At 49.1% G+C, this 24,007-nt stretch overlaps 1 protein-coding gene across 2 annotated transcripts; it reads left to right on the top strand.

The window, feature by feature from the left end:
- Nucleotides 1–3,616: 3,616 nt before the first annotated feature.
- LOC140720290 (uncharacterized) lies at nucleotides 3,617–22,948 on the top strand. Of its 2 annotated transcripts, none has more exons than XR_012097156.1 (2): nucleotides 3,617–3,684; nucleotides 22,723–22,948. XR_012097156.1 is itself a non-coding variant. In XM_073035155.1 (2 exons), the coding sequence occupies exon 2, from the start codon at nucleotides 13,940–13,942 to the stop codon at nucleotides 15,554–15,556; it is 1,617 nt and encodes a 538-aa protein (XP_072891256.1). In that variant the 5' UTR covers nucleotides 3,665–3,684; nucleotides 13,388–13,939; the 3' UTR covers nucleotides 15,557–20,164. The 2 variants fall into 2 exon arrangements, 1 of the variants encoding a protein (XP_072891256.1); XM_073035155.1 differs by lacking the exon at nucleotides 22,723–22,948 and adding an exon at nucleotides 13,388–20,164 and having other exon boundaries at nucleotides 3,665–3,684.
- Nucleotides 22,949–24,007: the final 1,059 nt, after the last annotated feature.

Here is a 24,007-nt window from a genome sequence, read left to right as displayed (position 1 = left end):
AGAGACTACATCTGCTGACCCGTCTGACAGTGACTGGTCAGGGTAGGAGACAGCCGGAGAGACTACATCTGCTGTCCCGTCTGACAGTGACTGGTCAGGGTAGGAGACAGCCGGAGAGACTACATCTGCTGACCCGTCTGACAGTGACTGGTCAGGGTAGGAGACAGCCGGAGAGACTACATCTGCTGACCCGTCTGACAGTGACTGCAGGTCAGGGTAGGAGACAGCCGGAGAGACTACATCTGCTGACCCGTCTGACAGTGACTGGTCAGGTTAGGAGACAGCCGGAGAGACTACATCTGCTGACCCGTCTGACAGTGACTGCAGGTCAGGGTAGGAGACAGCCGGAGAGACTACATCTGCTGTCCCGTCTGACAGTGACTGGTCAGGGTAGGAGACAGCCGGAGAGAGTACATCTGCTGACCCGTCTGACAGTGACTGGTCAGGGTAGGAGACAGCCGGAGAGACTACATCTGCTGACCCGTCTGACAGTGACTGGTCAGGGTAGGAGACAGCCGGAGAGACTACATCCGCTGACCCGTCTGACAGTGACTGGTCAGGGTAGGAGACAGCCGGAGAGACTACATCTGCTGTCCCGTCTGGCAGTGACTGGTCAGGGTAGGAGACAGCCGGAGAGACTACATCTGCCGACCCGTCTGACAGTGACTGGTCAGGGTAGGAGACAGCCGGAGAGACTACATCTGCTGTCCCGTCTGGCAGTGACTGGTCAGGGTAGGAGACAGCCGGAGAGAGTACATCTGCTGACCCGTCTGACAGTGACTGGTCAGGGTAGGAGACAGACGGAGAGACTACATCTGCTGACCCGTCTGACAGTGACTGGTCAGGGTAGGAGACAGCCGGAGAGACTACATCTGCTGTCCCGTCTGACAGTGACTGCAGGTCAGGGTAGGAGACAGCCGGAGAGACTACATCTGCTGACCCGTCTGACAGTGACCGCAGGTCAGCGTAGGAGACAGCCGGAGAGACTACATCCGCTGACCCGTCTGACAGTGACTGCAGGTCAGCGTAGGAGACAGCCGGAGAGAGTACATCTGCTGACCCGTCTGACAGTGACTGGTCAGGGTAGGAGACAGACGGAGAGACTACATCTGCTGACCCGTCTGACAGTGACTGGTCAGGGTAGGAGACAGCCGGAGAGACTACATCTGCTGACCCGACTGACAGTGACCGCAGGTCAGCGTAGGAGACAGCCGGAGAGACTACATCTGCTGACCCGTCTGACAGTGACTGCAGGTCAGGGTAGGAGACAGCCGGAGAGACTACATCTGCTGACCCGTCTGACAGTGACTGGTCAGGGTAGGAGACAGCCGGAGAGACTACATCCGCTGACCCGTCTGACAGTGACTGCAGGTCAGCGTAGGAGACAGCCGGAGAGACTACATCTGCCGACCCGTCTGACAGTGACTGGTCAGGGTAGGAGACAGCCGGAGAGACTACATCTGCTGTCCCGTCTGGCAGTGACTGGTCAGGGTAGGAGACAGCCGGAGAGACTACCTCTGCTGACCCGTCTGACAGTGACTGCAGGTCAGGGTAGGAGACAGCCGGAGAGACTACATCTGCTGACCCGTCTGACAGTGACTGGTCAGGGTAGGAGACTGCCGGAGAGACTACATCTGCTGACCCGTCTGACAGTGACTGCAGGTCAGGGTAGGAGACAGCCGGAGAGACTACATCCGCTGACCCGTCTGACAGTGACTGGTCAGGGTAGGAGACAGCCGGAGAGACTACATCTGCCGACCCGTCTGACAGTGACTGGTCAGGGTAGGAGACAGCCGGAGAGACTACATCTGCTGTCCCGTCTGGCAGTGACTGGTCAGGGTAGGAGACAGCCGGAGAGACTACATCTGCTGACCCGTCTGACAGTGACTGCAGGTCAGGGTAGGAGACAGCCGGAGAGACTACATCTGCTGACCCGTCTGACAGTGACTGGTCAGGGTAGGAGACAGCCGGAGAGACTACATCTGCTGACCCGTCTGACAGTGACTGCAGGTCAGGGTAGGAGACAGCCGGAGAGACTACATCTGCTGTCCCGTCTGACAGTGACTGGTCAGGGTAGGAGACAGCCGGAGAGACTACATCTGCTGACCCGTCTGACAGTGACTGGTCAGGGTAGGAGACAGCCGGAGAGACTACATCTGCTGACCCGTCTGACAGTGACTGGTCAGGGTAGGAGACAGCCGGAGAGACTACATCTGCTGACCCGTCTGACAGTGACTGGTCAGGGTAGGAGACAGCCGGAGAGACTACATCTGCTGACCCGTCTGACAGTGACTGGTCAGGGTAGGAGACAGCCGGAGAGACTACATCTGCTGACCCGTCTGACAGTGACTGGTCAGGGTAGGAGACAGCCGGAGAGACTACATCTGCTGACCCGTCTGACAGTGACTGCAGGTCAGTGTAGGAGTCAGCCGGAGAGACTACATCTGCTGACCCGTCTGACAGAGACTGGTCAGGATAGGAGACAGCCGGAGAGACTACATCTGCTGACCCGTCTGACAGTTACTGGTCAGGGTAGGAGACAGCGGAGAGACTACATCTGCTGTCCCGTCTGACAGTGACTGGTCAGGGTAGGTGACAGCCGGAGAGAATACATCTGCTGTCCCGTCTGACAGTGACTGGTCAGGATAGGAGACAGCCGGAGAGACTACATCTGCTGTCCTGTCTGACAGTGACTGGTCAGGATAGGAGACAGCCGGAGAGACTACATCTGCTGTCCCGTCTGACAGTGACCTCAGGTCAGGGTCGGAGACAGCCGGACAGATTACATCTGCTGACCCGTCTGACAGTGACTGGTCAGGGTAGGAGACAGCCGGAGAGACTACATCTGCTGTCCCGTCTGACAGTGACTGGTCAGGGTAGGAGACAGCCGGAGAGACTACATCTGCTGACCCGTCTGACAGTGACTGCAGGTCAGGGTAGGACACAGCCGGAGAGACTACATCTGCTGACCCGTCTGACAGTGACTGGTCAGGGTATGAGACAGCCGGAGAGACTACATCTGCTGACCCGTCTGACAGTGACTGGTCAGGGTAGGAGACAGCTGGAGAGACTACATCTGCTGACCCGTCTGACAGTGACTGGTCAGGGTAGGAGACAGCCGGACAGACTACATCTGCTGACCCTGTCGGTATTAGCCCCAGGACACAGGAGAACACACATCGTAGTTCAATAGTCTCTGCGTTATTATTTAATATATAATTATTGTGTATATTGTTAATCTTTATTTTTAGTAATGTTTGCACAGTGCTAAGTACGTTTTTAAATGTTGCTGCTGTAACGAAAGAATTCCCCACTCGGGATTAATAGTATTTAATAATAATAATTCTCCACCCCTTTATCACTCTCACCAATCAACTTCTCAGCTCTTCACTCCTCCCCGTCTCCGTTTACCCTATCACCTCACCTTCCCCCAGATTCTTACTCCCTCCCTTCCTATCCAGTCCTGAAGAAGGGTCTCGGTCTTAAACGCCGACTGTTCTCTCCTCTCCATAGTTGCTGCCGGCCCCTCTGATTTTCCTCCAGCATTTCCCGTGTGTTGCTTTGGATTTCCGCATCTGCAGATTTTCTCCTGTTTGCTCACATGCGCATGCGCAGAGGTCCTTGGCGGTCCGAACTACCGCGCATGCGCTCCGTAGACGAGAGGCTCACAAGGACCGGCTGCAGGTAGGAGAGGTCTCCGGGAGGGAATTAATCTCCGGTGTCTGAAACGCGATTGAAGGGCTGTTACTGTGAGATCCTGCCGCACTGGTCCTGCACCCCAGGACAGCCCCGATCCGTTCCCTCTTCCTCAGCCCCACGATCCGTACCCGGTCCCCGGGGAGCTTTCAGCTGACGAGCGCTGGAGCCGCAGCCATTTCTGCGGCGCATGCGCATCGCTAGATCGTTCGGTGGCTGACAGATAGGTTTCTCGCTCGTGCGGCCTTTTGGGTAAAGAGGCAGCCATGCGTGACTGCCAGCGTTGTCCCGGTACAGTCGGCGGAAATGTCAGCGAATGTATCTCTCAAACACTGCCGAGGTCCAGCTGTATACATGCAAGGATTAGTAATTCGGAACAAAAATGTATTTCCTAGTTAATCTTGGATGAAAAGTCTACCTTCCAATCAATTAAATTGTCAATGTGCTGTATGGCAAAAAAAAATCCTTCCGTCAGATTTAGTTCCCGCTGGGTAAATAACTCCTTTGTCCTCCAGGACAAGTGACTTGTGGCTTTCACATCACAAAATAACTGCTGCCCTCCCATTCAAGATTGCTGGCATTGACATTAATGGATTCATCACTGTGAATCAGCTGGTGTGGGGATCCGAGTAAATAGAAAATCTCTGGGATTCTACATGTTGTGGCAATTGCTCTTTGTAGTGTTGTGGAGCATGGCCAGAACTTGAAATAATCCCAAAGGACAGAGACAAATTGAACCAAGTCACAGGTTGATTGAATGCAGAAACATCCTCATCCAGACAGGAATACAGTCAGAGAATTTGATGGTCAGCCAGGATGACTGATCCGTGCCTTGTTAGAAGATGAGGAGTTCATATAGAGACGGAAATCCACAGTGTAATTACAATTTCCCTACCACATAGCCCTCTATTTTTCTAAGCTCCATGTACCTATCTAAAAGTCTCTTAAAAGGTCCTATTGTACCCACCCTTTGTGTGAAAAACATACCTCTGACATCACCCTTGTACCTACTTCCAAGCACCATAAAACTATGCCCTCCCTCCCTCCCCCCCCCCCCCCCATGTTAGCCATTTCAATCTTGGGAAAAAGCCTCTTGCTATCCACACGATCAATGCCCCTCATCATCTTATTCGCCTCTATCAGGTCACCTCTCATCTTCCATCGCTCCGACGTTCACTCAACCTATTCACATGAGGCATGCTCTCCAATCCATACAACATCCTCGTAAACCTCCTCTGCCCTCTGTCTATACTATCCACGTCCTTCCTGTATTGAGGGGCCAGAACTGAACACAGTACCAAAAGTGAGGTCTAATTAAGGCCTTATATCTGTAAATCTCCTCTGCCCTCTGTCTATAGTGTCCACGTCCTTCCTGTATTGAGGGACCAGAACTGAACACAGTACCAAAAGTGAGGTCTAATTAAGGCCTTATATCTGTAAATCTCCTCTGCCCTCTGTCTATAGTATCCACGTCCTTCCTGTATTGAGGGACCAGAACTGAACACAGTACCAAAAGTGAGGTCTAATTAAGGCCTTATATCTGTAAATCTCCTCTGCCCTCTGTCTATAGTATCCACGTCCTTCCTGTATTGAGGGACCAGAACTGAACACAGTACGAAATGTGAGGTCTAACTAAGGCCTTATATCTGTGAATCTCCTCTGCCCTCTGTCTGCAGTATCCACGTCCTTCCTGTATTGAGGGACCAGAACTGAACACAGTACGAAATGTGAGGTCTAACTAAGGCCTTATATCTGTGAATCTCCTCTGCCCTCTGTCTATAGTATCCACGTCCTTCCTGTATTGAGGGACCAGAACTGAACACAGTACGAAATGTGAGGTCTAACTAAGGCCTTATATCTGTAAATCTCCTCTGCCCTCTGTCTATAGTATCCACGTCCTTCCTGTATTGAGGGACCAGAACTGAACACAGTACGAAATGTGAGGTCTAACTAAGGCCTTATATCTGTGAATCTCCTCTGCCCTCTGTCTGCAGTATCCACGTCCTTCCTGTATTGAGGGACCAGAACTGAACACAGTACGAAATGTGAGGTCTAACTAAGGCCTTATATCTGTGAATCTCCTCTGCCCTCTGTCTGCAGTATCCACGTCCTTCCTGTATTGAGGGGACCAGAACTGAACACAGTACCAAAAGTGAGGTCGAACTAAGGCCTTATATCTGTGAATCTCCTCTGCCCTCTGTCTATAGTATCCACGTCCTTCCTGTATTAAGGGGACCAGAACTGAACACAGTACCAAAAGTGAGGTCTAACTAAGGCCTTATATCTGTGAATCTCCTCTGCACTCTGTCTATAGTATCCACGTCCTTCCTGTATTGAGGGGACCAGAACTGAACACAGTACCAAAAGTGAGGTCTAACTAAGGCCTTATATCTGTAAATCTCCTCTGCACTCTGTCTATAGTATCCACATCCTTCCTGTATTGAGGGGACCAGAACTGAACACAGTACCAAAAGTGAGGTCGAACTAAGGCCTTATATCTGTAAATCTCCTCTGCACTCTGTCTATAGTATCCACGTCCTTCCTGTATTGAGGGGACCAGAACTGAACACAGTACCAAAAGTGAGGTCTCACCAAGGCCTTATATCTGTAAATCTGCTCTGCCCTCTGTCTATAGTGTCCACGTCCTTCCTGTATTGTAGGACCAGAACTGAACACAGTACCAAAAGTGAGGTCTAACTAAGGCCTTATATCTGTAAAGTTAACTCAGGGCATTTGAACTCGGTCCCATTGTTGATGAAGGCCTTCTTAACAACACTGTCAATCTGCCCAACAGCTTTGTGTGCACGATTGACACGGACCCCAAGATCTCGCTGATCCTCCATTCTGCCAAGAGTCCTAACATTAATATTGTATTCTGTCTTGAAATGTGACCTACTGAAAGGAACCACTGGGTTGAACCCCATCTGTCACTTCTCAGCCCAGTTCTGCATCCTATTGATGTCCGGCTGTAACCTCCAGACTATCCACAACAACCCCAACATTTGTGTCATCGACAAACTTACAAACCCACCCTTTTAGAAACATAGGAAACCTACAGCACGATACAGGCCCTTCGGTCCACTTAGCCCTCTATTTTCATAAGCTCCATGTACCTATCCAAAAGTCTCTTCAAAGACACTATCATATCTGCCTCCACCACCGTTGCCAGCAACCCATTCTGCGCAGTCACCACTCTCTGAGTAAAAGACTTACCCCTGACATCTCCTCTGTACCTACGCCCCAGCACATGAAACCTGTGTCCTCTTGTGGCAACCATTTCCGACCTGGGAAAAAGCCTCTGACTATCCACATGATCATGCCTCTCATCATCTTAAACACTACTTCCTCATCAAGGTCATTTGTAAAAGTTACAAAGAGGAGGGGTCCCAGAAAAGATCCCTGCTGAACAGCACTGGTCACCGTCCTTCATACAGCATCTACATGCACCCTTTGCCTTCTGTGGGCAAGCCAATTCTGGATCCACAAAGCAAGGTCACCTTGGATCCTTGCCTCATTAATTTCTCAATGAGCTTTGCTTGAGGAACCTTATCAAAAGTCTTACTGAAAGCCATGCCCACGACATCCAATGCTCTACCTTCATCACTGTGCTTTGTTGCATCTTCAAAGAATTCAATCTGGTTCGTAAGGCATGACCTGCCCTTAACAAAGCCATGCTGACTATCCCTGATCAGATTATGTCTCTCCAATTGTCTCAAGTCCTGCCTCCCAGGATCTTCTCCAACCACTTGCCCACCACTGAAGCAAGACTCCATAACATACAGGAGCAGAAGTAGGCCATTTGGCCCATCGAGACTGCACCGTCACTCAATCATGGGCTGATCCAATTCTTCCAGTCATCCGCATTCCCCTGCTTTCACCCAATACCCTTCGATGCCCTGGCTAATCAAGAAACTATCTATCTCTGCCTTAAATACACCCAATGACTTGGCCTCCACAGCCGCTCGTGGCAACAAATTCCACAGATTTACAACCCTCAGACTAAAGTAATTTCTCCGCTTCTCAGTTCCGAAAGGTCGTCCTTCAATCCTGAAGTCGTGCCCTCTTGTCCTAGACTCCCCTACCATGGGAAATAACTTTTCCATATCTAATCAGTTCAGGCCTTTTAATGTTCAGAGTGTTTCTGTGAGAACTCCCTCATTCTCCTGAACTCCAGGGAATACAGCTCAAGAGCTGCCGGACGTTCCTCATGCGGTAACTGTTACGAACACAAAAGTCTCAGCAGCAATGGAACGCCTGGAGTCTGGTTTTGCTGTTAACAAAACACTGTTTTATTAGTAACCACGTCATTTAGTAACTTAAACCAGGTAAATCAAGAGTTAATGCTGTTATGCGTATACAGGTGTAAATGTATAAATCCCCGAACTTCTTCAAGCTTAGGTGGGAAATGATACAGTCTTACGATGGTGTGGTAAGGAAATTCAATTCGGTCCACGGGATTGAAGTGAGAGAGAGAGAGAGATGTGTAATCCAAGTAAACAGATGTTGTCAATCCTCCTCGATGTCCTCCAAATCTTCCAAGTTAGCCAAACATGACCAGTTTAAGAGCGCCATCTTCAAGTGATAATCTACCAACCCAAGCAGGGGTGAGACACACCAGTAGAGGCCACAGGGTTGCCCTCAAACGCACTAATAGTCATGGGTCGATTCCTCTTAATCGATCCTCAGCCCCACCCTTGTGGGCACTGAAAAATTCAGTGGCAATTCCGCCACCAGCCTTTGTGCATCTGCGTGTCCCAGGAAAGAGACAGTGACGCTTGTTTAAATGCCGGTGTGCTGAACAGCAGCTGTCCATCATGTAGCGTTCTCGTTCTCTCTCTCTCATTCTCTCTCTCTCTCTCTCTCTCTCTCTCTCTCTCTCTCTCTTCCTCTCCCTCTCCCCCTCTCCCTCTCTCTCCCCCTCCCTTCCCCTCTCTCTCCCCCTCCCTCCCCCTCTCTCCTCCCTCTCCCTCTCCCTCCCTCCCCCCCTCTCTCCTCCCTCTCCCTCTCCTTGCACTGTACGTCTCTCTCTCTCTCTCTCTTACAGGCATGATTCTTAAAGGCACAGTCCATAATGAATATAACTTAAGATTTCATCGCAGTAACCATTTCATACCTGGAATCATTCTCGTGAATCTTCTCTGAGCCATCACCAATGTCAATATATCCTTTCCAAAATGAGGAGCCCAATCCTGTACACAATACTCCGTGTGGTCTCCCGAGTGCCTTATAAAGCCACAACATCACATCACTGCTCTTATATTCTATACCTCGAGAAATTCGCCTTATTCACATCTGGCTCAACCTGGAGGTTCACCTTTAGTGTATCTAGCACAAGGACTCCCAAGTCTCTTTGCATCTCTGCATTTTGAATTCTCTCCCCATCGAAATCATAGTCTGCCCATTTATTTCTTCCACCAAATTGCATCACCACACACTTTCCAACATTGTATTTCATTTACCACTTCTTTGCTATTCCCCTAAACTATCTAAGTCTCTTTGCAGGCTCTCTGTTTCCTCAACACTACCCGCTCCTCCACCTATCTTTTTATCATCAGCAAATGTAGCCATAAATCCTTTAATATCATAGTCAAAATCATTGACATGTATCGTAAAAAGCAGCAGTCCCGACTCTGACCCCTGTGGAACTCCACTGGTAACAGGAAGCCAGCCAGAATAGGATCCTTTATTCCCACTCTCTGTTTTCTGCCGACCAGCCAATGCTCCACCCACTTTAATAACTTCCCTGTCATACCATGGGCTTTTATCTTGCTGAGCAGCCTCATGCAGCACATTGTCAAAGGCCTTCTGAACATCCAAGTACACCACGTCTACTGCATCTCCTTTGTCTACCCTGCTTGTAATTTACTCAAAGAATTGCAGTAGGTTTGTCAGGCAGGATTTTCCTTTCAGGAAACCATGCTGGCTTTGGCCTATCTTGTCATACGCCTCCAGGTACTCCATAATCTCATCCCTAACAATCGATTCCATCAACTGCCAGCCATTGATGTCATGCTAACGGGTCTATAGTTCCCTTTCTGTTGCCACTGACCCTTCTTAAATAGCGGAGTAACATTTGCGATTTTCCAGTCATCTGGTATAATGCCAAAATTTATCGATTCTTGAAAGATCATTGTTAATGCCTCCGCAATCTCTCCAGCTATTTTCATCAGAACCCGAGGGTGCATTCCATCATGTCCTGGAAATTTATCCACCCTCAGACCATTAACTATCCAGAGCACCTTCTGAGTCGTAATTTGCACTGCACAAACTTCACTTCCCTGATACTCTTGAATGTCTGGTACGCATTCAGTTCCTCTTACTTCTCAGCAACTCTCATTACAGTAATTCCAGCGATATTTTGTATTGGTCCTAAATCTACCCTCGACTTTCTTTTACCCTTTATATACTTAAAAAAATGCTTTCCATATCTTCTTTTATATTAGTCACCAGCTTCTTCTCATAATTCATCTTTTCCTTCCGAATGACCTTCTGTTTTCTTCTGCAAGTTTTTAAAAGCTTCCCTATCTTCTATCTTCCCATTAGCTCAAGCTTCCTTGTATGTCCTCTTTTGCTTTTACTTTGGCTCTGACTTCACTTGTCAGCCACAGTAGTGTCCTTCTTCCCTTTGAAAGTTTCTTCTTATTTGGAATATATCTGCCTTGCATTTCCCTCATTTTTCGCAGAGACTCCACCCATTTCTACTGTGCTGTCCTTCCTGCAAATGTCCCTTTTCAGTCAACTGCAGCCAGTTCCCCTCTCGTCCATTGTAATTTCCTTTATTCCACTGAAATACTGACAAATTGGATTTTATTTTTTCCCTCTCAAATTTCAACGTGAATTTGATCATATTGTGATCACTGTTCCCTAAGGGTTCCTTAACCTTAAGCTGTCTTATCACCTCCAGATCATTGCACATGACCCAGTCCAGCACAGCCTATCCCCTAGTGGGCTCAACAACCAGCTGTTCTTAAAAACCATCCCTCAGACATTCTACAAATTCTTTCTCTTGAGGTCCTCCTAATTCACTTTCATGTTAAAATCGCCAATGATTATCATGACATTGCCTTTCTGACAGGCCTTTTCTATCTCCTGTAATCCACATCCCGACTGCTGTTTAGACAACTGCCATTAGGGTCCTTTTACCCTTGCCATTTAACTCAACCCATAGAGACTCATGACCCTATCATGTGGATAAGATGGTGAGGAAAGTTTTTGGTCTGCTGGCCTTTATAAATCAGAGCATTGAGTACAGGAATTGGGATGTAATGTTACAACTGTACAAGGCATTGGTGAGGTCGAATTTGGAGTATTGTGTACAGTTCTGGTCACCGAATTTTAGGAAAGATATCAACAAAATATACAGAGTACAGAGAAGATTTATCAGAATGTTTCCTGGGTTTCAGCACGTAAGTTACAGGGAAATGCTGAACAAGTTAGGTCTTTATTCTTTGGAGCGTAGAAGGTTGAGGGGGAACTTGATAGAGGTATTTAGAATAATGAGGGGGATAGATCGAGTTGACGTGGATAGACTTTTTCCATTGAGAGTAGGGGAGATTCAAACAAGAGGACCTGAGTTGAGAGTTAGGGGGCAAAAGTTTAAGGGTAACACGAGGGGGAATGTCATTACTCAGAGAGTGGTAGCTGTGTGAAAGGAGCATCCAGTAGAAGTGGTAGAGGCAAGTTTGGTATTGTCATTTAAAGTAAAATTGGATAGGTATATGGACAGGAAAGGAATGGAGGGTTATGGGCTGAGTGTGGGACGGTGGGACTAGGTGAGTGTAAGCGTCCGCATGGAGTAGAAGGGCTGAGATGGCCTGTTTCCGTGCTGTAATTGTTATATGGTTAGACGGTTACACCTTACAATCCTGTCATCTCTTTCCAATGATTTAATATTATTTTTATCCATAGAGCCACACCACCCTCTCTGCCCAGTAACCTATCATTATGATACACCGTGTAATCTTGGATGTTCAACTCCCAACGGCAGCCACCTTTTATCCAAGTTTCAGAGATTGTCCAATTTGCCAATCTGCAGCTGAATTTCAAGATCGTCCATTTTAATCCTCATGCTCTGTACATTCAAATAACACTCTCAGCCCAGGATTTGTTGCTTTCTGTTTTAGCTGCCCCACATCTCTATTGCCCTGTTCCTCATGCCACTGGCTTTGATTAAGCCTCATCTCCTGACTGTTCTTTCTACAATCTCTGTTGTACGCGATCTTCGATTTATTTCTGTTTCCCTTTTCCTCAGCCCCATCACTCCGATTCCCATCCCCACGCCAAATAAGTTTAAACCCTCCCTAACAGCTCTATTAAATGTGCTGGCTAGGATATTGGACCCCTTCGGGTTCAGGTGTAACCCGTCCTCTTTGTATAGGTCGTACCTCGCCCAGAAGAGGCCCCAGTGATCCAGGAATCTGAAGCCCTGCCCCTTACACCAGTCTCTCAGCCACACGTTAATACCCCTGATCATGCTATTCTTGCTCTCGCTAGCACGTAGCACAGGCAGCAATCCCGAGGTTACTACCCTAGAGGTCCTGCCTTTCAGCTTCCTACCGAACTCCCTGAATTCTCTCCTCACGCCCTCCTCCTTTTGTCTACCTGTGTCATTTATACCAACGTGTACCGAGACTTCTGGTTGGTCACCCTCTCCCTTCAGAATACACTGCACCCGATCTGAGAGATCCCGTACCCAGGCACTTGGGAGGCAACACACCACGCGTGTATCTCTGTCAGGCTTGCAGAACCTCCTGTCCGTTCCCCTCACTATTGAATCCTGTGACTACCGCATTCCTCATCTTCCTCTTTCCCTTCTGCACCACGGAACCAGGCTCAGTGCCAGAGACCCGATCGTCATGGTCGTCCTCTGTCAGGTCATCCCCCCTCAACCGCATCCAAAGCGAGGTAACGATTACTGAGGGAGATGGCCACTGGGGCACTCTCCACTCACTGGTCTATAATTTCTGGGTTCCCTCTACTCCATTCCCTTAACAAGGGGACAATGTCTTCCAATCCTCTGCTACATCTCCCTTCCTGAGTGGTAATACAAAGGTCATTGCCAGAGGCTCAGCAATCTCCTACCTCGCTTCCCACAGTAGCCCGGGGTATATCTCAGGCTGAGTTGCTCCAGCTTGAGTTGATCTGGGTAAAATTGTGATGCCACAGCTCACATTGACAGGAGATCTTTCAGAAACATGCAAAATTATGAAAGGGGTAGATAAGCCAGAGGCAGGGAAGTTGCTTCCACTGGTAGGTGAGGCTGGTACGAGAGGACATTGCCTCAAGATTGGGGGATGTGGGATGGAGATGAGGAGGAACTGTTTTTCCCTGAGGGTGGTGAGTCTGTGGATTTCTCTGCCTAATGAAGCAGTGGAGGCGACCTCAGTAAATGTATTTGAGACAACGTTTTATAGATTTTTGCATCGTAGGGGAATTAAGGGTTATGGCGAAACGGCAGGTCGATGGAGATGAGTCCATGGCCAGATCTGCCATGATTAATTAAATGGCGGAGCAGGCTGGACCGGCTGTGTTTTCACCACAGACTAAAATCCCACCTGAAATATTCTCCTTCACCCATTGATGTATTTTGCGTTGTTGTTGATCCTTGGAGATAAAGATGTACCTCATTCCAGTTGGAATTGTATCTGTGTCTGAAATGAAGTTTTCTATTGTAACTCAGTGTTATCCACAGGAACCGGGGTGCTGAGAACACACCAGCATTTGTTCACTGGAGATCAGTTCTTCAACTGCATTGATTGTACAAGGGATTCAAACGTCTGACTGTCTGAATTGCCAGATGATTGATCGCAGTGAGATATCATTCTCCTTCTCTCAGTGTGGGAAGGGATTCACTCACAGCCTACCCACAGACAGGCCAGTGAGTTCACCGTGGGGAGATATCATTCTCCGTCTCTCAGTGTGGGAAGGGATTCACTCACAGCCTACCCACAGACACGCCGATGAGTTCACTGTGGGGAGAGGCCATTCACCTGCTCTGTTTGAGGGAGAGGAACTACTCAGTCATCCAGCCTGAAGATACATCAGCAAGTTCACACCAGAGTGAGATGCTCCGCCTGTTCTGACAGTGGGAAGCAATTCATTCTGTCATCGATGCTGAAGATATATCCAAAAATTCACCAGTGAGGAGACGTTTCTCAGAGTGTGGGAAGGCACTGACACAATCAACCACACTACAGAGACACCAGCAAGTTCACACGGTGCCATGGCCTTTCCCCACCTCTGAATGGCGAAACGGATTCATTTAGTCATCTCAACTGAACGAACGTCACCAGTTCACACTGAGAAGATGCCGTTCACCTGCTCAGACTGTGGGAAGGAGTTCACTTCGTCATCTCAACTGAAGGTACACGGGCGAGTTCACACTGAGAAGATGCCGTTCACCTGCTCAGACTGTTGGAAGGAGTTCACTTCGTCATCTCAACTGAAGGTACACAGGCGAGTTCACACTGGGGAGAGGCCGTTCACCTGCTCAGACTGTGGGAAGCGATTCACTCGGTCATCTCACCTACTGAGACACCAGCTGGTTCACACTGGGGAGAAACCATTCATCTGCTCAGAATGTGGGAAGGGATTCACTCGGCCATCTCAACTACAGGAACATCAGCAAACTCACACTGGGGAGAAACCCTTCAGCTGCTCAGAATGTGGGAAGGGATTCACCCGGTCATCTGACCTGAAGGTACATCAGCAAGTTCATACTGGGGTGAGTCCGTTCACCTGCTCTGAATGTGGGAAAGGATTCACGCACTCATCCAAACTACAGAGACACTTGCTGGTTCACACTGGGGAGAGGCCGTTCACCTGCTCTGAATGTGGGAAGGGATTCACTCAGTCATCCAAACTACAGACACACTGGCTGGTTCACACTGGGGAGAAACCGTTTGCCTGCTCCGTATGTGAGAAAGGATTCACACGTTCATCTCAACTGAAGGAACATCAGCGAATTCACACTGGGGATAAACCATTCACTTGCTCAGACTGTGGGAAGGAGTTCGCTCGTGCAGCTCAGCTGAGCGTACATCAACGATTTCACACTGGGGAGAAACCGTTCAGCTGCTCTGAATGTGGGAAGAGATTCACTCTGTCATCTGACATGAAAATACATCAGCGAGTTCACACTGGGGAGAGGCCATTCACCTGCTCGGACTGTGGGAAACGATTCATTCGGTCATCTGAACTGAACACACATCAGTGCTTTCACACTGGGGAGAAACCGTTCATTTGCTCAGACTGTGGGAAAAGATTCACTCTGTCATTTCGTCTACTGAGGCACCAGTTAGTTCACACTGGGGAGAAACCGTTCATCTGCTCAGTCTGTGGGAAGGAGTTCGCTCGATCATCTGGCTTGAAAGTGCATCAGCGAGTTCACACTGGGCAGAGGCCGTTCACCTGCTCAGACTGTGGGAAGGAGTTTGCTGGGTCATCGGACTTGAAAATACATCTGCAAGTTCACATTGGGGAGAGGCCGTTCACCTGCTCTGTGTGTGGGAAGGGATTCACTCACTCATCCACCCTACAGAGACACCAGCTGGTTCACACTGGGGAGAGGCCGTTCACCTGCTCTGTGTGTGGGAAGGGATTCACTCAGTCATCCAACCTTTTGTCACACCAGCGAATCCACACTGGGGAGAGGCCATTCACCTGCTCAGATTGTGGGAAGGCATTTGCTCACTCATCCACCCTTTTGTCACATCAGCGAATCCACACTGGGGAGAGGCCGTTCACCTGCCCTGAATGTGGGAAGGGATTCACTCGGTCATCCAAGCTGCAGAGACACCAGTTAGTTCATACTGGGGAGAAACCATTCACTTTCTCAGATTGTGGGAAGGGATTCACTTAGTCATCTGACTTGAAGCTGCATCAGCGAGTTCACACTGGGGACAGACCATCAGACTATAAGATATAAGACCAGAATGAGGCTGTTTACCCCATCGAGTCTGTTCTGTTATTTTATTGTGGCTGATCCAAATTCCCTCTCTGCTCCAATCACCTGTCTTGTCCCCGTATCCATTCATTCCCGGATCTATCAAGATTCTATCCACCTCTGCCCTAAATGTACATAAAGAATTGGCCTCCACAGCTGCCTGTGGCACGGAATTCCGCAGATTCACCACTCTCTGTCCGTTCTCTGTCATCTCCGTTCTGAAAGGACACCCCTCTATTCTGATGCTCTGTTCCCTGGTCGTAGACTCTTCCACCACAGGAAACATCCTTTCCACATCCACTCTATCAAGCCCTTCCACAGTTTGATAAGTTTCAATGAGATCAGCCCTAATTCCTCTGCTGATACAGGCTCAGGCCCAGTGAACACTCTTTATATGACAATCCATTCAATCCTGGAATCTGTTTTTGGGAACATACTTTGAACCTTCTCCAGTTTCAGCACATCCTTTCTAAGATAAGGGGCCCAAACCTGTTCTCCAAGTGAGGCCTCACCAGTGATTACCAACTTCCCAAATTACATCCTTGCTTATATATTGTAGATCTCTGGAAATGAATGCTAACGTTGCATTTGCCTTCCAGACCACAGACTCATTAGCTGTTAGGGAATCCTGAACATGGACTCCCCGTGTCCCTTTGCACCTCAGTTGTTTGGTATTTTCTGTCCATTTCGAAGAAGTTAACACTTTCATTTCTTCTACCAAAATGCATGAACATACACTTCCCAGCACTGCATTCCATCTGCTGTTTTTTCCCCATTCTCTAAATCTATCTCAGTCCTTCTGTACCCTCTCTACCGAAAACTACCTGCCCCTCCTCATGTCTTCATATCATCTGCAAACCTTGTAACAAAGCCAGCAATTCCGTCTTCCAAACTATTGGAATATAACACAAATCACCAGTCCGAACACAGAGCCCTGAGGAACACCACTAGTAACTGGCAGCCAACCAGAGATGGCTCCCTTTATTCCCAGTCTTTGCCTCCTACCATTCAGCTTGTCATGGTCCGGTCCGTGACGTCTGCGTTCCGGTTCACGGTCCGGTCCGTGGACTCTGGACTCCGGGTCTTCTGGCTGTCCATTGTTTCAGTTGGGCTTAATCACAGGCACCTGATTCTCAAATTGGGGCTGGAATATAAGTGGCCCTGGGTTCAAGTGTGGTTGCTGGTTCATCTTGTCAGTATCCTGTTCTTGCCTCTGTGGGGTTTGTCTTGACAGTATCCTCTCCTTGCCTCCGTTGGGTAAGACAGGCCTGAGGCTGGACTGTTCCCTTCCCTTCCCCTACTATCAGCAACCCACGCCTGAAGCCTTGCCTGCAACCTCACCTGCGTCCTCCCCTGTTATCACTGTCAAGTTTAACCGCTGGAGTGAGACTGGAGCCTTGCCCCACCACCAGAAGAAACTATCTATCTAGGAGCTTGGAACTGTCTCTTTGTGTCCCCGTGTTTAGTGTCCGTGTATGAGTCCCGGCCCTACGTCCTGTCCCCAAGGAGGGGTCCTGACTCTATGTAAAGCCCCAGCCCTACGTCCTGTCCCCAAGGAGGGGTCCTGACTCTGTGTAAAGCCCCGGCCCTACATCCTGTCCCCAAGCAGGGGTCCTGACTCTATGTAAAGCCCCGGCCCTACGTCCTGTCTCCAAGGAGGGGTCCTGGCTCTGTGTTCTGTGTTCCTGTGCTCGGGTCCAAGGCTCAGTAGGAAGACTGTTTGCCGCTACTCGAGTGGACTGTCATTGTTTGTCGTTCCGTGTACAAGTCCAGTCCAAGTCTCAGGCTCAGTGTCAAGTCCAGTCCGGGTCAAAGTCTCCGAGGAGGTTTCCAGTCCATGTTCAAGGCTCTGAGGAGGTTCCCAGTCCTGTTATCTTGCCACGTCCAGTCCTCGTCTGGATCCGGAGTCCGAGCCCGAGTCAAGACCCAGGTTCCGGGTAACCGTCCAGTCTCTGGCTCGGAATCCTTGTCCAGGTTCCTAGTTCCCAGTTCTTAGTTCCTCATCTAGGTCTCACCTTCCTACTCTGGTCCTAGCCCATGCCCTGTCACCTAGTCTTGTCCAGGGCCTGTGTCATGTCCAGTGTCGTTTCATCCCCACTTCTTTCCTGATACACCTAGTCCTCTCCCTAGTACTTCAGTGTCTGTGTCTTGCATTTGGGTCCGTTCCCAACGCCCACCTTATGGCACAGCCACTGTTTAATCCATGCTAGAGTCTCCACTGTAATACCGTGGGTTTATTCAGCAGCCTAGTGTGTTGCACCTTGTCAAAGGCCTTCTGAAAACCCAAGTATACAACATCTATTTCTTCATTCGGGTTGCTTTTCCAGCAGGAGTTTCACTTGAGGAAACCAATTCTCCTTTGTCGATCCTGCTTGTTGCTTCTTCCAAGAATGCCAACAGATTTGTCAGGCAAGACTTCCCCTTGAGGAAACTTTGCTGACGTTAGAGAAATAGAAGGCTTGAAGACAAATAGAGGGCTATGGGTAACCCTAGGTAATTTCTGAGGTAAGGGCATGTTCGGCACAGCCTGTATTGTGCTGTAGGATTTCTATGTTTCTATGGCATATGGTCTTCAGTGGAAGATTAAAGGCACAGCCTTGCAGCAGTTTTTTTTCGTTGGACCTTTGGGCAGCGGCCAGTCAGCATTTGGGTTTGCTCAGCAAGAACTGAAAGTTGTGCAGGAGCGAGTGGAGCGGTCAGTGTCAGAGTGAATGGAGTCCGAGTGGAGATTCTGAGGCTTTAGCTGTCAGTGATGGGAGCCTTCAGTCAGAGAAGGTATAATTAAGCTGAAGGTAGAGATTTTTTGCCCCCTTCTTTTCAGTTGCTCAGTGAGAACAGTAGAGATTACAGACGGGGTAGTGGAAAGCTTCTCTTGTGGGATGCGGGAAACCAGGGACACCTCCAGTGCCCCCGATCAGTACACCTTCGAGAAGTGGATCCGGCTGCAGCTTCTAACAACCTGCATTAAGAGGCTGGAACCGGATGAACACCAAATCATTCTAGAGGCTTCAGGGGTGATAGATGGGATGTTTAGAGAGGTGGTTACACCCAAAGTGCAGGACACAGGAAACTGGGGGACAGCCAGGGAAAGGAAAGGGGTGAAACAGCCATACAGAGTACCCCTGTGGTCATCCCCTCAACAACTGGGGTATCGTTCTGGATACTGTTGCGGGGTGTGGGGGTGATCCAGCCAGGGAAAGGAAAGGGATGAAACAGCCATACAGAGTACCCCTGTGGTCATCCCCTCAACAACTGGGGTATCGTTCTGGATACGGTTGCGGGGTGTGGGGGTGATCCAGCCAGGGAAGGGAAAGGGGTGAAACAGCCATACAGAGTACCCCTGTGGTCATCCCCTCGTCAACTGGGGTATCGTTCTGGATACTGTTGCGGGGTTTGGGGGTGATCCAGCCAGGGAAAGTCACAGCCACTGGGTCTCTGTCTCTGTGACTCAGAAGGGAAGAGGGGAGAAGAGTCGAGCTGTGTGATAGGTGATGCATCCATTAAGGAAACGGACTGAATTCTGTGGGTGAGAACGAGATTTCAGGATGGTCCTGTGTGCCGCGGGTCCGGGACATCTCTGGTCGAGTGTTCAGCATTCTTAAGGAAGGGGAACAGTGAACGTCGTGGTCCATGTGGGTACCAATGATATGGGCAGGTGGAGTATTGAGGTTCAACAAAAGGGGTTCAGGGAGTGTGGTGCTAAGTTCAAGGGTTGTAATCTTAGGATTGCCACTGTGCCACGTGCCAGAAACAGGAAGGCTCAGGAATCGGTGCAGGAGGGAAGGTATCAGATTTTCAGATTATTTGAGCCAGCGAGGATTGTGGTGTTGCGTTGGGGGAGAGGGTGGCATCGTTGATGGAGGGTGGAGCAGGCCGTTCTCTCTCTCTCACACACAAACATATGCAGTGTGGGTATGGAGGGTAAGGAAGAGCGGGTTGAGTGGGAGAAGAGTGAGAAGGGGAATGAGGAGGATGAGGTTAGGGCTCCTTCTCAAAGACCCAGACTCACCCACCCCTCCCCCTCTGGAATTGGTCCCATTCCCTACCCCAGGCTGGGGGTGAGCATTGAGTTGCCTTGCCAACCAGAAAATGAATGGTTCAACAACATCTGGTTTACACACTTTGATAATAGATTTACGTTGAGCTTGATCATTGAAATGTACTGTTTGTAAAACGTGTACTGATGAGAAATGGTCTCAGTGAAGGTCCGAGAGTGGAAAATGAACCGGTGTTCAGCCCCACTGCTCCGTGCCGGACAAGAACCCCTATCGGAGTCTGTCTCATCTGTCTGAGCTTGACACATCTCCCTCTAATGTTTCCTCTCTCTGTACCTGTCCCAGTGTCTTTCATTTCCCCTTTCAACCACTTTCTCCCGTCTTCTCCCCATAACCTTTGACATCCTTAATAATCATGCACTGATTAACTTATGTTTTAAATAAAACCTGTGACGAGCAAACCAAGATGAAATGGGGTCGAGAGTTGACCCCCCTGTGAACTATGCTGCTAATGAGAGAGAGAGAGAGAGAGAGAGAGAGAGAGAGAGAGAGAGAGAGAGAGAGAGAAGGGGGGTGGGGGGGGGGGGGATGCGCCCAGCGCCGATGAGAGACATGATTTAATATTATGGCTCCTTGGCTGATTGTTTACCTTTGCTCCAAGGACACTTTTGCCTGCTTGTAAGATTCTTGCAGAGACAGCAAGGCGGAGCCGGTTTGATGGACAGCCGGTGTCCAGCAAGTGATGATAAAAAGCAGCTCTGCTGAGACACAGGCAGACACACCACGGGACACTGAAAGAGCGTTGTGCACCCATGTGAAGGTGGGGGTTTGGAGGATCGATCAGGAGCTCACAGTGTGTGAAAGGTGCGACCGGTGGGGGCTTGTTTGTGTGTCCACCCTTGCCTGGGTGACAGGTCCACCACTGAAGAACGGTCGTACATGGTCAGAGTCGAGGACCACAACAGGACAGGAAGCCAACGGACAGTTCGATGGTAACGTCTCTCCCTCTCTCTCTCTCTCCCTCCCTCTCTCTCTCTCTCCCTCCATCCCTCCCTCTACCTAAACTGAACTGAACTCTTCACCATCGTAAGACTATCTATTTACCCCCTTGACTTTGAAAGAGCTTGGTTTTGATTCCTATTTCCACACTTCTGTACATATCATTGCTAACCTGTTTCACATATTTGCATTTCTATAGTACTGTATTGCTTAGTTTACTAATAAACACTATTAGCTACAGTAATACCAGACTCCAAAGTGTTTTTCATTTCGGCTGGTTCGGTAACCCGGTCACGGGGTACGTGACAAACCGATGACTTGGCCTCTGAGCCGGCCATGACAATGAACTTCACAGGATCACTACCTGCAAATCATTGTGGGCAGGTGTTTTCAGGGAAATGCACGGCAGAAATGTCGCAAATGTTCAGGGAACACTGGCATGGCGTTCTGCACAGGTATGTTTCATTGATGCAGGGAGCACACGGTGGGGTAGAAGAACCATCGTGTACAAAGGATGTAGAAAATCTAGTTAAGAAGAACAGAAAAGCTTATGGAAGCTCCAATAAACTGAGTACAGATGGATTTCTAGAGAATTACAAGGTTACCTGGAAGGAGTGTAAGTGTGAATTAGGAGAGCCAGAAGGGGCCATGAGAAGCCCTTGGTGAGCAGGATTAAGGAAAACACCAAGGCATTCTCCAAGTTTGTGAAGAGCAAGAGGATGAGCAATGTGATCATAGGACCAATAGAGTGCAATACCTGAGTTAGATCAGGTAGCAGAGGTACTTAATGAATAGTTTGCTTCAGTATTCACCAGGGAAGGGGGCCTTCGCAATTGTGGGGATGATTTACAGTGGATTGAAATACTTGAGCATACAGACATTAAGAAGGAGGACGTGCTGGAGCACTGGAAAGGTATTAAATTAGACCAGTCACTGGGGCCAGGTGAGATCTACCCCAGGCTACTGTGGGAAGAGAGGGAGAAAATTGCAGAGCCTCTGGCGATGATCTTTGTATTATCAACAAGGACGGGAGAAGTACCAGAGGACTGCAAGTTAGCAAATTCTCTCTTCAAATTTGACCAACCAAATATTAATGGTGAAACTCTTGGCAGTGTGGAGGATCTGTGTCCAATAGGAGCTCAAAGCTGCTCCGCAGGTTGACCGTGTTGTTAGAAAGGCGTATGGTGTGTTGGACTTCATCAACTGTGGGATTGAATTCAAGATCCATGAGGCAATGTTACAGGGATATAAAACCTTAGTTCCACACCACTTGGAGCACTCTGTTCATTTCTGGTCGCCTCACTACAGGAAGGATGTGGATACTGCAGAGAGAGTGCAGAGCAGCGTTACAAAGATCTTGCCTGCATTGGAGAGCATGCCTTATGAGAATAGATTGAGTGAACTTGGTCTTTCCTTCTTGGAGCGACGGAAGACGAGAGGTGACCTGGCAGAGGTGAATAAGATGGTGAGGGGTTTGATAGTGTGGATAGCCAGAGGCTTTTTCCCAGTGTTGAAACGGCTAACATGAGGGAGCATCGTTTTAAAGTGCTTGGAAATAGATACAAGGGGAGATGTCAGAGGTACGTTTTACACACAGAAGGGAGCATGGGACGCATTTCCAGTGAAGGTGGTAGAGGCGGATACAACAGGGTCTGTTAAGAGACTCTTATATAGGTACCGTACACGGAGCTTAAAAATAGAGGGCTATACGGTAGGGAAATTCTGAATTAGGATCCATGGTGGACACAACATTGTGGGCAGAAGCGCCTGTAATGTGCTGTGGATTACTATGTTCTATGGTCACTCTCCGCTGCTATCAGATTTTTCTTCTCCAGCCCTTGACCTTTCCCACCCGCCTGGCTTCAACTATCACATTCTAGCTAATCCCTTGCCCCTCTGATTATCCTGCACACCTTTTGATTCTGGCATTTCCCCCGTCCTTCTCAGTGCTGAAGAAGGGACTCGTCCCGAACCGCCGGCAGTTTATTCTTTTGCACAGATGCTGCCTGAGCTGCTGAGTTCCTTCAGCGTTTTGAGTGAGTGGCTTTGGATTTCCAACATTCACAGACTCTCCCGTGTTCGCTCCAGGATTCGCCGTGACCAGGAGATCACATCGGCAAGCGTAAGGGTCGAAACCTTCCCGAAAATCACGCCTGCGCTCGGTAAACGAAAGGCTGATTGACCTGGCAGCATGTCGGAGCAGCGCTACGGGCGGAGATTTCCCGCGACTGAGGGACAATTACTGTGAGATGCCGACACACCATGGATCCGCATCCCGGGACAGTCCGGGTCCTTTCCCTCTCTCTCGGCCCCACGATCCAGATGAATGTATTGACTTTATTTCTGACATCCTTCTCATACATGAGGAGTAAAATTCTTTTCGTTAAAGTAATAATAATAAATGAAATAAAAATAATAGTAATGAACAAATAAAACAATTACACTATGCTTATATTGAACAGATTTTAAAAACGTGCAAAAACAGAACTACATTATATTAAAAAAGTGAGCTGGTGTCCAAGGGTAAAATGTCCATTCAGGAATCGGATGGCAGAGGGGAAGAAGCTGTTCCTGAATCGCCTAGTGTGTGCCTTCATGCTCCTGTACCTCCTACCTGATTGTAACAGTAAGAAAAGGACATGCCCTGGGTGCTGGATGTACCCAGAAGAAGCCAGAATAAAAATATGGGGAGGGGAAAGAGGCTAGCTGGAAGGTGGCAGGTGGGTGGGAAAGGTCAAGGGTTGGAGAAGAAATAATCTGGTCGGAGAGGAGAGTGCACCAGCGGGGAGAGAGAGAGGGAGGAGGGGACCCGGCGGATGTAATAGGCAGGTGAGAAGTAAGAGTGTGGAATAGAGGAAGACGGGGGTGGGGGTGGATTTGGTCTATCAGAAGGCGAGATCAATATTCACGCATCAGGTTGGAGTACTCAGACCGAATATGAAATGTTGCACCTCCACCCTGACGGGGGAATTCATCCCGGCACGAGAGGAGGCCATCGATCGACATGTCAGAACAGGGATGGGAATCAGTATTGAAATGTTTGGCACTGGGAGGTTCTGCTCGGGACGGATGGTGCGAAGCTGCTCCACGAATTGTTCCCCTAATTGATGAGCTGATGCTCAGGAGGGAGGAGCAACACCTTATATTCCTGGTTCCCTCCAACCTGATGAACTGAACCATAGCACCAGTCTTGTCTGGTGAATCCAGAGCCCCAAGGGAAGCTGTCTCTCCATCTGAATGATGGTCTTTTTGACCTCCTGAAGACCTGTTTTTGAGTAACAGTAATGATCCGCTGCTCTCCTATGCCCACTTCCCCAACTGGTCTCCATCCCACTGTAACCTCAGACAACCCTCACTTCCCCAACTAGTCTCC

The sequence above is a fragment of the Hemitrygon akajei genome, unplaced genomic scaffold, assembly GCF_048418815.1.
Source record: "Hemitrygon akajei unplaced genomic scaffold, sHemAka1.3 Scf000039, whole genome shotgun sequence".
Lineage (NCBI taxonomy): Eukaryota > Metazoa > Chordata > Chondrichthyes > Myliobatiformes > Dasyatidae > Hemitrygon > Hemitrygon akajei.
Note: the sequence above shows the minus strand (reverse complement) of the source record. Positions and strands in the feature narration are given on the sequence as shown.

Bases quoted from the DNA above. Each gene is read 5' to 3' on its own strand.
- LOC140720290 (XM_073035155.1), top strand. From the start codon at position 13,940: ATGGCGAAACGGATTCATTTAGTCATCTCAACTGAACGAACGTCACCA.